Below are 12431 nucleotides of genomic sequence, written 5' to 3'. Positions count from 1 at the left end.
CTTGTACTTCTGCTCACTGGCCACTTTATAGGAAACACCCACCTTGTACTCCCACTAACTTGTCACTTTATTAGAAACACATGCCTTGTACTTCCGCTAACTGGCCATTTAATTGGATACACCTACTTTGTACTTCCACTGGCCTCTGTATTAGAAACACATACAACTTGGAAGCAATACTTTTAATCACCAACAGAGGGCACTGTGCACTCATAAATGGGTTCAGCTCAGGAGCACTTGAACATATTTATAGTTAAAACTACACAGTTCGGGGCGAGTGTGTGATATAGACGTGCAGTTAACATGATATAAATTGGTGTACATAAGCATCAGTTGTTTGTTAACTACATTAGCCTCGTAGCTCCAGTATAAAACTAAAGAAGCAAGCTTCAGATATTTAACATATTTTGGCAGATCAGTTACATTTAGAGTGGTTCGGGGGAAATTAGATTTCACTCTAACATGTTTTATCTGGTATATTACTGTGCTGGTTCTTTTTAGCACCAAGTACATTAGGACCATACTTGCTCTACATGTAAATTCACATTAAACAGCAGTATAAAGTCCACAGCATTCCCATTCTAAAGCTCCAACACATAGGTCAAACCCATGGCACTTACCAGCGGAGCACACTAACATGCACATGCCATCGTGCTCAGGATTGGTGACAAGCCTATATGGGAGGCAAATCCAGCCAAAAAAGAAATGAAAATTATAACAATAAAATGTAAATGCAAACCACTTTTTGCCTTTTCTTTTTCCAAACATCCTGACAAATATCCTGGCAAAGTTTAAAATGAAATGAAATACCTACATTTGCAATTTCATTTTTTACATAAGCACGAGTAATTTGTGATAAAAAATAAAAATGTAAAGCAGCTGTTTCATTTCATTTTAGTCCTTGTTCTGGTATTTCATGGCCAAATATAAAATGAAAAGGCTAACAGAGAAAAGAAAATACAACTTTCACTTTGGCTGTTCTTCATGAAATGCAGAATATTTGTCAAAACTAAAATTAAAATGCAATGTGTACGTTCTTATTTCTTTATCATAGCGATAGGCTGCATATCTGACAAAATGGAAATGAAAATGCAAAATGGATAAATCAACAGCAAATTGACAGTTTGTGATTCAGTTTTTGGTGTTTAACTGTCAGAACGAAAAGGCAAATGCAAATGAACATTGGCGCCACCTGCTGGAAATTTACTTTTCATTTACCACTTTGCATTTTCGTTTTTCAAACTGACCAACATGCAAATATGTCTTGATTAGCACTAGGCGGGGCTACGGGGTACATTTCAGGACATCCACAGCCATCCGCGTCAGAATCACCATCATTCCTCAAGCTAAACAACTTCAAGTCTCGAGAAATAACAGTTTTGAGAAAATGCAGTTTCTATCTGGTTTAGCAAGGTGGGTAATCCTGTAAATAATCCATTAAATAGATGAATAATAAACATGTAAACACCCGTATCCGATTACATTCCCAGCCGGAAAGTTTAAGTCCATTCTGCATGTGTTTTGTGTCATAGTGAAACTTTGTGATGTTCAACATGGCGGGAGCAGAAATTGGTCTGCAGAGGAGACAAAGTTTATGCTTTGAGCTTTAAAAGACGGCGGCGGGACAGACGTCCAGCTTATGTGTCTCATAACACGAGGTCTTCCCTTTTGTTATAAAGTAATTGAAAACTCATGCACTGCTCACTGCTGCTCATCTCACTCTAACTGGATGTCATGGTAACATCTGCACTAGGTGGTTCCCTATGCATGCGCGTAATATTGGATCCGATTACTTGCAGTGAGCATGTATACTGAGATTTTCATCAGATTGTTGAGTAGAGGGAGATATAAACACCTCAGTCTTAATATGTAATCAGAATGTATTCAATTGGATTAGCAGAAATCTTTGCATGTAAACACATACAAGCTCAAATATACATTAATCTCAGCGTGTGAAATACCCCCAAGTTGGCTGCCAACTAAGTCACAAAACTGATAGCTCTGCTAGCTCCCATAGCAACAAAATGTTTATCAGTTCTTCTGGAAAGTCTCTGTTCTAGTTGCACTCCTCCTCACATTAACTGAGATCTTCCTCATCTCTTCTTCTGTGTTCAGTGTGAGGAATGAGGTCACGTTTTACACCAAACTCTTGGGAAAGTGATTTTTTCAGATCTACAGATCTGCTGCAGCACATTGTAAAGTTTTCCAGAGGAATTCGGGCATAGTTACAGTTTCTAGACTATAAAGGACCAACTGAGTGAACCAGTCTGCTATAACGCCACCTTGAGGCAGAGCAGTGCTGCAGCTCTAGCTAATTAAGAACACCAAAGACAGAAGCTGGTTGTGGGTGAAGCAGATAAACAATGAGCTTCACTGAATCTGGATTTAAGTGTCTATTTCATTGAAATAGTCAGTGTAACGTCATGAGTTTATTTTCCCGGGGCCAGAATTTTCATTTTGAGTTAATTAGTGGGTCCAAGAGGTTAATTAGGGGGTCCTGGATCCTCCCCTATTTTGCACCATGGCTAATGTCTGTTACAGGTTTAAACTATTTGTGTTCAATATAGAATGGCCAAAAAAATTTTCATGTGCACCAGCATTAGCTTAGTGCTAACATACTATTAGAAATAAGCATAGAAGGCCTTGCTATAATGTTTAAGGTTCACCACTGGAAACAATGTAACGTATGTACGTTGTACATTCTATTAAGTACAGTTAATCTCAATTTCTCCACTCTTTTCAAGATAAACATGCCAAAAAGAGCGATCTTTGGAGCGATCCCTCAAAAGTATCACTTTCAGTTCTGTAAAGAAGCTTTCACTTAAAAGAACCGTGCTTGTAAGTGAAAGGCACAAGTGAGACGTAGGAGTGTTTTCTAAAGCTTATAAACCTACACCTAGAACCGTACATCAGGAAACCTTGAGTGGAAATGTGAAAAAAGCAGGAAGCTGTACAGGATTTTACTGAATATTAAAATTTAATATAAATTAAATAGAATCAAAATACTGCAATACAAATAACCATCAACATCCGGAAAATGTTCAACAACAACAATGTATTTGTGCACAATACACATAGGCATGAAAAATACTATGTTATCAATGTTTGTCCAGTGTGAAAGGCTTTTAAGTTCCCACAAAATGATTAATTGAAGGAAAGGTCTCTGAGTTTACTTGATTTATGTGCATACTTTTGACATGAATAATAAATATATACCAGCACAGTATCTGCCAAAAGTTTGCAAGTTTGTGTGGAAATGTACACATTTTAATCAAGTAAATCCAAAGCTTTGTTGTGTTCAGTGTTGATCTGTGAGCCTACAGCAACAATCCATCATAAAAACGACCAAAAAAAGGAATATATTCTCAAAAAACACCTTCAAGACTTCAATTTCAAATCATTCATTTAAATATAAATCAAAACCTCGTAGTTAAAAATGAGAAACAAAAGCAAACAACAGAGGAAATACTTTTTTCATCCATTCATACAACACAATGAACACGAAAGGCTGTTCCAGTCGGTCATCTTCTCCATAATTGTATGTATGTTTGTTTACTTCTTTGTTGTTGGTTTATTGTTTATTTCCGTTCCGCTCCGGGGTAAAAATGTCTCTATTTCTCCATCGGTCCCTACAGCCAACTGTTCTAGGAGCTGGACGGGTTTTGTTGCACCACAAAGAGCAGGATTAAAGAGGAGGAGGACAGAGCTGGACCCCTCTTCGCTCTTTTCCTCTTTTTTTCCCTTTCCCCTCTTCATCCTTCTGTCTTTATCTCCATGGTGCACACTCGCAGACCCTGGCAAGGCCTTCGTTACAATGGGCCGCTCTCCAGCGCTCTGCAGCTTTAATTGGCGAGTGGACGGCCGGGCTTGTCATTAAAACCAGTACAGCTCCTTTCCTTTCTTATGAGGCGGTAAGCCTGGGGGAGTGAAAACAGACAAAAGAGAGGACAATAAGGACACTGGAGGAGACAGGACAGGTCTCCATGGCTGCTTGTAGCATCCTATACAGACAATACAAGCAAACACATGCTGGAAAATAGCACAGCTCCCCCTCTGAATGCTGTCTACATAATGAGGAAATAGCGCATGAGAAAGTGAATAATCGCAAATTTCATTACAGCAAAAATGCAAAATTGCAGCTAACACAGTATAACTGGACAGCTCGACATGCTTGGAGGACTGCTAATTGCTAATTCTATATAAATGGTTCAATGCTTCTCTAAAAGATCCCTTCCAGAAAGTTATTACATGAAATGGTTATGTAACAATAGAAGAACCCTTTTTAGTGCTATATAGAACCATTTTTTAAAATATTGTATATAGAACTATAGACAACACATTCTCTGACAATCTGAAGAACAATTTCACAACAATATCAAACAAAAGGTTCTTTGAAAGTTAATGGTGCTATATAGAACAATTTTCTTTACTTAAGAACCCTTGAAGAACCATCTTTTTTAAGTGCTTAGACAGATGATTATTGATCTTCTGAATTTTTGAATGACTTGTTTTTACCATTTTGAAGTTTGTAATGATGCCTTGAATCAGTCTGAAGTTAGTCTATAAGATATTCCAGACCTGAAGCTTCAAACTGTTATAGAAATCAAGCTTCTAACTGCCTAAAAATACAGTTTGTAAAGCAAATGGATATGGACCTCAAACTTCAAAAGGTGCTAGAACTCAATGTTCAATGGTTCCATCATTCAAACTCCAAAAAAATCTAGAACTCAGCCTTCAAATTATTCAAGAACCCAAAGTTCAAATGATCCTAGACCTCACGTTTAAGATGATTTCAGGTCTTCTGAATTCTTTAATTTTTTGAACATTTTGAAGTTTTGAGTAATTCAGTTAATCAATTTGACATTAGTCTTTGAATGTTTCTAGACCCAAAGTTTCAAACTATTCTAGAAATCAAACTTCTAATTGCCCAAGAATATAATTTGCAAAAAAATGGACCTCAAAATCCAAAGGTGCTAGAACTCAAATTTCATGCTCCAAATTAATCTAGAACTCAGGATTCTGGAATTCAAAGGGTTCCAGATCTCAAGCACAAAATCATTCTAAATGGCTCTAGAATCCTAGGACGCAGGATTGCAAACAGTTCTGTTATTTATGTCTCAAACAGAATTCCAGTACTTCTTTTATAAAGGATTTCTGGTCCTACAAATGATTGGAGATCTTCAGCATCAAATGTTACAGGAACTCAAATTTCAAATCATTCTACAACTCAGTTTAGAAGATCCCAATCTCAGGGTCCAAATGATTCCAAGAGACGTATAACAGAAACTTCCTAAATTTGAAATCTAATCTGTTAAGTGTTTGGGAAATGGAGACTGAAACTGGGGAGCTATGATGCTCTGATAAACAGCAGGGGCACTCTCACAGTATTCACAATTTACAGTTTATTACATTTTTTTATCTTGATCTTTTTTTACATCAGTAATAATAGCTGTCTGGCTAACTTCATTACTTTGATTACATGTTTACGTTCCAGCTGTGTGTGTATGGTCGGTTGTTAAGTAACAGTTTATTATCAACTTCAATCAATTTCCTATCTGGAGATAAGTTGCTGTAAAATTACACAGCATTTCTAAATTCAGATCAGATTTGCTTCTGCAATATGAATTTGTGAAAAATCTTATCATGACCTGTCAGATCTTAAGACAAAAAAAGAGGATGTTTCTGTAATACAACCCCAGAGCTTCAAACATTTTCAAAACTGAAGAGCATAAGCTGGTGTTTTTGGACCATGCTGTTTTAGTCATTAGTCCTCAGAGGTTTGCGGTGGTCTGCTCTTACCCGGGTCCATGTTGAGGGCGATGGCCATGTCCCCTGGTGGTGGCAGTAGTGGCCATGTGGGCGTTGGTTCCAGCTTCCCTACATCATAATGCCCTGGCAGGGTGGGCAGGTGGGGCGGCCGGACAGCAGGCATAAGCAGGGGGCTGTAGTGGGGTTCCAGTCCTGGAGGGGAATAGAGTTCATGAAGGGGTCGTGGGGGTCCGTACGCCTGAGTCTGGGTGTAGCCCCAGGAGTCTGAGCGGTGCGGATGAGGATGTGCATGAGGTAACCCTGGGTGTAGACCCTGGGCATAGGGGTCCATGGAGTAAGCAGGGGCACCAGTGGGGTCACAGTGTAGTCGGCTAGGCAGAGGTGGGTAATTACTGTCCCAGAATGATGGAGGGAAACTCCTTCGACTGTCTGGAGATGCAGCTTCTGGAGAAAGAGCAAAAGAAAATATGCTTCATATTCATATAGTGTCATCTTAATGCTTGTTATTTAATAATCACATGAACAATAATGAAATTAGTCATTATTAAGTTGTCGAATTAAGTCTGTGTCCATCTTCAGGTCCATGAATGTCAAATGGGAAGTTGGAGTTTTCTAAAATATTTCATAATTCAGATGTAAACAGACCGATTCAGAGGGGTTTGGTGTGAAATGGTTCAGATGTTTTAACAGTGATGGTGACAGGAACCAGGGGTCACCATGACTACAACACAAATACAAACATTTTATTTACTATCCAAAACCATCATTGAACCTACATGTGTCTTCGGAGTTTTATATGAAATGATGATGATGGAAATAGTGGAAAATCTGAAAGAATAAGATTTCTTTGGGGACTATTTTACCTCATAGCACCCTGCATATTATGTATACCTCCACTATAAATGGATTTTGAGGCCAAAATCTTCCAAAAACTATCATAAAACAGTGTCTCAGAAATCAGGCAGTGTATTCATAACCATTTCATGCAAAAATAATAAAAAATCTGAAATAATAAGTTTTCTTTGGGGACCGTTTTACCTCACCTTGCCCTGCATATTATGTATCCCTCCACCATGAATGGATTTTAGGGCCCAAATCATAACCATTTAATTTAATAACTTTCCAGATGTTTGGTTCCCATCACCACAACTGTGTAGAGCATTGCACATCAAAACACTATGAATTACATCTTAAATATTAAGATATGCAAAAAAGCACAAGGAAAATGTATAAATGGAGATCATGATATGACTCAAAATCAACTGCAGTAACTTATTGAAGGCCTTCAGCTAGTAAAACAGACAGAACATGAATCTCTTCGTTACCAGTTACTACCTCAGACATGTGAAAAACTCTAACACAACTGTTGCTAGGCTAGTTATGCTAGCTCACACTGTGTTTTGTCAGTATAGCATGTGTTACATCACTTTACTCGTGTAAGATTAAACGTGTGTCCTCATATGGGACCATCTGGACCCCAGCTTCTGAGTGAGGTCATCCATATCACATGATTTCATGTGATTTTGACCCCTCTCAACTCAATGCACCAGATTTCTTCCTGATTGGATCATGCAGCGTTGCACATGCTTCAAACAGGCTTAGCAAAGACCTCAGAAACACGCCGAGCAGGACAGAAGAGAGAGAGGAGAATATGAATGAGCTGCTGAGTGAGGAACGCTGGGACTGCAAGGCTAAGGTAGCTTAGTAACAGAAGTGTATCACGAGTTGTTAGCATGGGGCTAACTGCAAGCAGATTTGCCTCAAACTGCATCATGTTTTTGAGGCTATGACAAGCTGCTGTTGAAAATAATGGTTTAAAACAGCAGTAGCAGCTGCTTCAAAGCCTAATTCTGTCCACTTTTACAGATTACAGTATCAAGCAAGTCTGTATGAGATTACTTAGCAGCACTTACACATTAGCACAATGCTAACCTTCGGGATTAAGGTCCCTTTCATACCATCACATAAATACATTCATATGGCGCAATAAGGATTTCAGAGACAACGATAAAGCTCTGTTTTACCCAAAATGGTTAGAAAAGAATGCTTCTTGGAAATAATCGAAGGGCCAGTGCAGCCAATGAATATGCCACAATTTTTAGGCAAATATGAGTATAGGATCCATTCTTCATAGAAATCCAAGTGATTGGATTCACTTCTGGAATAACATTTTAGGCAATATGGTCAAACTGGAGGGAATTCTGGGTGTTTAGAAAGGGTTTTCTAAGAATATTTCTGAATGAATTATAATTGCTGCCCAGTAAATGATATACTAGCTAAATGCAACCTTGCTGTTCAGTGTTCTTTGTTTTTAGTTTTCTGGAATGATTATTTTGCTTTATCTTATCTTAAAACTTTAGCCTCACTCAGAGAATGCCCTTTTTTGATGTGGCCACTAGCTAATTTAATGTTTTTCAAAAAGAAATGTGTTTGCGCAGCTCAAATTATTCAAAAAACACTTCAGACGTATATACTCCTGTACGCTGTACCACTTATAGATGGATATAATATACTTTTTGTAACTCTTCTGCCCTCAAAATAAAAAAATAATCAAAATAGAGTTTCAGGATCCATAAACTCCCTATTTGATTCAAGTTTTCATTGCTTGTTAGCTACAACAAGCCAAAAAACTGAAGATTACGTTACACTGCATTTGGTGCAGGGTTCAAATGGGTATGACTGGATCCTTCGGACTGCAGAATGATAAAATTTACTCCTGCGTGGAGGAGTGAGTAAGGGGACTGGGTGAAGGCCTGCCCCTTCTGTCCACAGGTCCTGTAGTACGGCCTATATAAGGCAGTGGCGTTACGCTGCTGGAAAAACAGCACGAGGACTTTGCCACTTTAAATCACTCGCTGTGGTGACATCTCTCACTCTTGCATTGAGGCAGTACACCAACAACCCTCTTCTAGCCCCCCAAACGCAGCCCCCCTTGCTCCAGCTCAAAACCCTCCTGACCCCACCTGTTGTTTTCACTAGCCTGCTCATAGAATGTCATGGGGGGTGTCTTTATGTTTTTAGACGTTAGTTTTATATTTAGAATTCTTCCGAAAAAAGACACCAATGATGTAGTCTGAATCAGAGGGCGAAGTGGTGGAGGGCTGAGGGGGGTCTTGGTGGGGAGGAGGTGGTGGAGGCAGGGGTGGGTCATAAATCACAGTTGAGGGATTGCAAGGCCGCCTGAGCTTTTTGAAGCCGATACAAGCTCGAGCCTTGGAGATTACCAACACGTACAAACATAGTATCTGTTGGGAGGCAGGAAGCAGCGTCGAAGAGTGGAATGAAGATGTCAGAGAGAGAGAGAGAGAGAGAGAGAGAGAGAGAGGGAGCAGTAGGGGGATCTTCTAATTTTGCCGGCTACTTTTGAATAAATATGTAGTCACTGAGGCGAGCTAGCCGGACTGTTAGGGTTCAGTACGATCAGTGACTGACCTCTAACCAGCACTACAGCTTCAGAAATAGTCCTGCAAATCTATGCATTTATATTTGGAAACATGCACATTTGCAACAATCCGGACTGAAACAACAAATGAACTCAGACGACCTTTGATTATAAACTCTGCGTCAAGTAGCATTTGTACATAACACAATGATTAAGATGTGAACAGAATCGGTCAGAGTGGTTTGGTGTGAAATGCTCTGTTCTAGAGAAACTTACTGAGTCAGAATTGTTTACAGTGGTGGTGATAGGAGCCAGACGTCCACCTCTAAAAGCTCCTTCACAGAAAGTTATGAATACTTTGCCTGATGTCTAAGACACTGTTTTACAGTAGTTTTGAGAGGATTTTGGCCTCAAGCTCCATTCATTGTGAAGGGATACATAATAAGCAGGGTGTTGTGAGACAAAATATTCCCCAAAGAAAACTTGTTATTTCAGATTTTCCACTATTTTTCCATCATCAACATTCCATATAGAACTCAGAAGACACGAGTAGGTTCACTGGTGGTTTTGGATAGTAAATGAAATGTCTATATTTGTGTTGTAGTCACGGTGACCCCTGGTTCCTATCACCACCGCTGTAAAGAAATCTGAACACCAAACCAATCTGAATCACTCTGCTTAGACCTGAGTAATTAGACTTTGCACATATTTTGAGTAAACAGTAGAACTTGGAAATAAACAGCAGTGGAAGCCTGAATTTTCCTTCAATTTCTAGTTCCTAAATGTTTCTTGGCATTAACTTAAGTACTTTTTAAGGAAAACAAAAAAGTTTGGAATTAAAAAATTTAGAGTACTCGAGATTCTGCATTTCGAGATTTTGAATTCAAGAAAATTTGTGCCAAAGACCATGTTTAGTCCTATTACGTACACTGAAGCTTGATCTGCTCAACAGAAGCTGTGGACAGACTTATGGAATCAGTGCAGCGCGAGAGTATGCAATCATTAAAGCGAAAGAGGGACGCACCAAATACTGAGATATTCTTTTCAAACTTTAATGTTGAAATTTCAGACTACTTTTCACTCATATTGTTATGATGTTCTATATGCTTTATAATGAATATATTTGTATTACATTAGAAAAGAATGCAGACTAGATGCTTTTTCTCTCGTGTTCTCAGACTTTTGGACCCCACTTCTATACTTCATGTTGCATAACGCAGTCAGAAACACATCTGCCGCCACCTGCAACTGCACAGTTACTCTTACTATGAGGCTAATGTAGCTAATAGCTGCCAATTTCACAGCATGCTAACTGCAGGCCTAAATCATGAAACATTCACCTCAAAGTATGTTAAGTTGTTCAGCATCTCAAATAGAGCTAATTATGTGGTTTCTGACACTGTATCTGTGGTCTACAAACATGGACTGAAGTACATCAGCATAGTCAAAATCAGCAGGACACCTGAATATTGCTTTCATTTCTTGTTGATTAATGTTTCTTGGATTTAATTTAATTTTTTTTTAGGCAAACAAAAAAAATCAAGGCACCCAAACATAGCTCATCACTCTTCAACTCCCACATGCACAAGATCAATCTTCCATCCACCAGAAACCACTCTAGATTTTCCACAACCCACTCTAGACCCTTGAAAACCCATGCTAGAACTTCCAAAGCCTACACTGGGTCCTTCATAATCCATTCTAGATCCTCCAGAATGCACTCGGAGCCCTCCAGTATGCATTCTGAATACTCCAGAATACACTTTGGATTAGAACCCACATTTGTCTCTCAGGAGCCCACTGTTGACCCTGAGAATTCACTCCAGATCTCCAGAATCTGCAGCAGGCCCTCTAGAATTCACTCTGAGCCCTCCAGAATCCATTCTAAATACTCTAGAATACACTCTCAAACCTCAGAGCTCACACTGGGCCCTCAAGAACCCCCTCTAGGTCCTCCAGAACACAATCTGGTTCCTCCAGAACCCACAATAGATCCTCCAGAGCCCACACTGGGCTCCAAGAACCCACTTTACATCCTCCAGAACCTCACCTGCCCCCGACTGGCCCCTCCTCTTGCCCTGTGTATCACTGCAGGAGCTCAGTGCTCTGGAGAAGTGTTCGTCCACCACGCTGCTGATGTCTCCCTGGAAGTAGGTGAAGAGAACGCAGCGAGAGCTCAGATACTCCGCCTCTGCCACTTCCTGTTTCTCCTTCTGCCCACCGGAGGGCAACTCTGACCCAGAGCTGTCCATGGAGTCCCGGCGGATAGACGGCAAAGACGGGCTGCTCATAGCAGAGAGAGTCTGCAGAGAGAGACAGAGAGATAGAGAGAGGGGAATATAGAGGGGGAGAAAGAGAGAGGGAGAGAGAGAGGGAGAGAGATAGAGATAGACGTGAATGAGCTGCCAACAGTGTCGTAATGACCAGTCCAGTCTAGTATGAAGATGCACAGTCAGCGGGCAACAATATGATTTCAAAACACAAGACATATCTTGTTGTTTTGCACCACGAAACAGTATATTTCTGAAACAGAAGTAAAGAAAGGCATTGGTCTTGCTTTTGCTTTTTAATCTGCTGAAAACATAATTAACATATAAAGGTCATTCTCTTCTAGATAAAACATTTAAATACACGTAAATGGGTTAGATTTGCAAGATCTCAGTAAGTCTGATATCATATTTAATTTTATGGTGTATAATATTGTCTTCCAACTTCATATGCATATCATGACATGCATAAGTTATTAAACTTGTATTGGCTTTTAGAATGTTATAATCAGTTATAAATGCATTATAAACAGAGGGGCATCAATACTATTTCTTTTCTGATACTGATGGGAAAAGACACTCAAAGAGAAAGAAATGCAGAAATACAGAAGTACAGAAAGAAAGAAGTGAATGAAGGAGAAAGAAAGGAAAAAAGAGAAAGAAAATGAGAGAGTATGAGAAGAGATAGATAGATAGAGAGAGAAAGAGAGAGAGAGAAAAGAAGGAAGACACTGGGAAAGAAAGAAAGAAAGAAAGAAAGAAAGAATGAAAGAAAGAAAGAAAGAAAGAAGTGAATGAAGGAGAAAGAAAGGAAAAAGGAGAAAGAAAATGAGAGAGTATGAGGAGAGATAGATAGATAGAGAGAGAAAGAGAGAGAGAGAAAAGAAGGAAGACACTGGGAAAGAAAGAAAGAAAGAAAGAAAGAAAGAAAGAAAGAAAGAAAGAAAGAAAGAAGTGAATGAAGGAGAAAGAAAGGAAAAAGGAGAAAGAAAATGAGAGAGTATGAGGAGAGA

General features: G+C 39.2%; 1 protein-coding gene across 1 annotated transcript in view; it reads right to left on the bottom strand.

Moving 5' to 3' along the window:
* Nucleotides 1–3011: 3011 nt before the first annotated feature.
* vgll2b (vestigial-like family member 2b) overlaps nucleotides 3012–12431 on the bottom strand; it is a 10626-nt gene continuing 1206 nt past the window's right edge. The window contains exons 2-4 of the mRNA XM_017685344.2: nucleotides 11202–11454; nucleotides 5800–6213; nucleotides 3012–3917 (exon numbers count right to left, since the gene is read on the bottom strand). Coding sequence (XP_017540833.1) covers nucleotides 3874–3917; nucleotides 5800–6213; nucleotides 11202–11454 — 711 coding nt within the window. The 3' untranslated portion in view covers nucleotides 3012–3873. The remainder of the gene's footprint in view (nucleotides 3918–5799; nucleotides 6214–11201; nucleotides 11455–12431) is intronic.

Source organism: Pygocentrus nattereri, chromosome 10 (assembly GCF_015220715.1).
Source record: "Pygocentrus nattereri isolate fPygNat1 chromosome 10, fPygNat1.pri, whole genome shotgun sequence".
Taxonomy (NCBI): Eukaryota; Metazoa; Chordata; class Actinopteri; order Characiformes; family Serrasalmidae; genus Pygocentrus; species Pygocentrus nattereri.
Note: the sequence above shows the minus strand (reverse complement) of the source record. Positions and strands in the feature narration are given on the sequence as shown.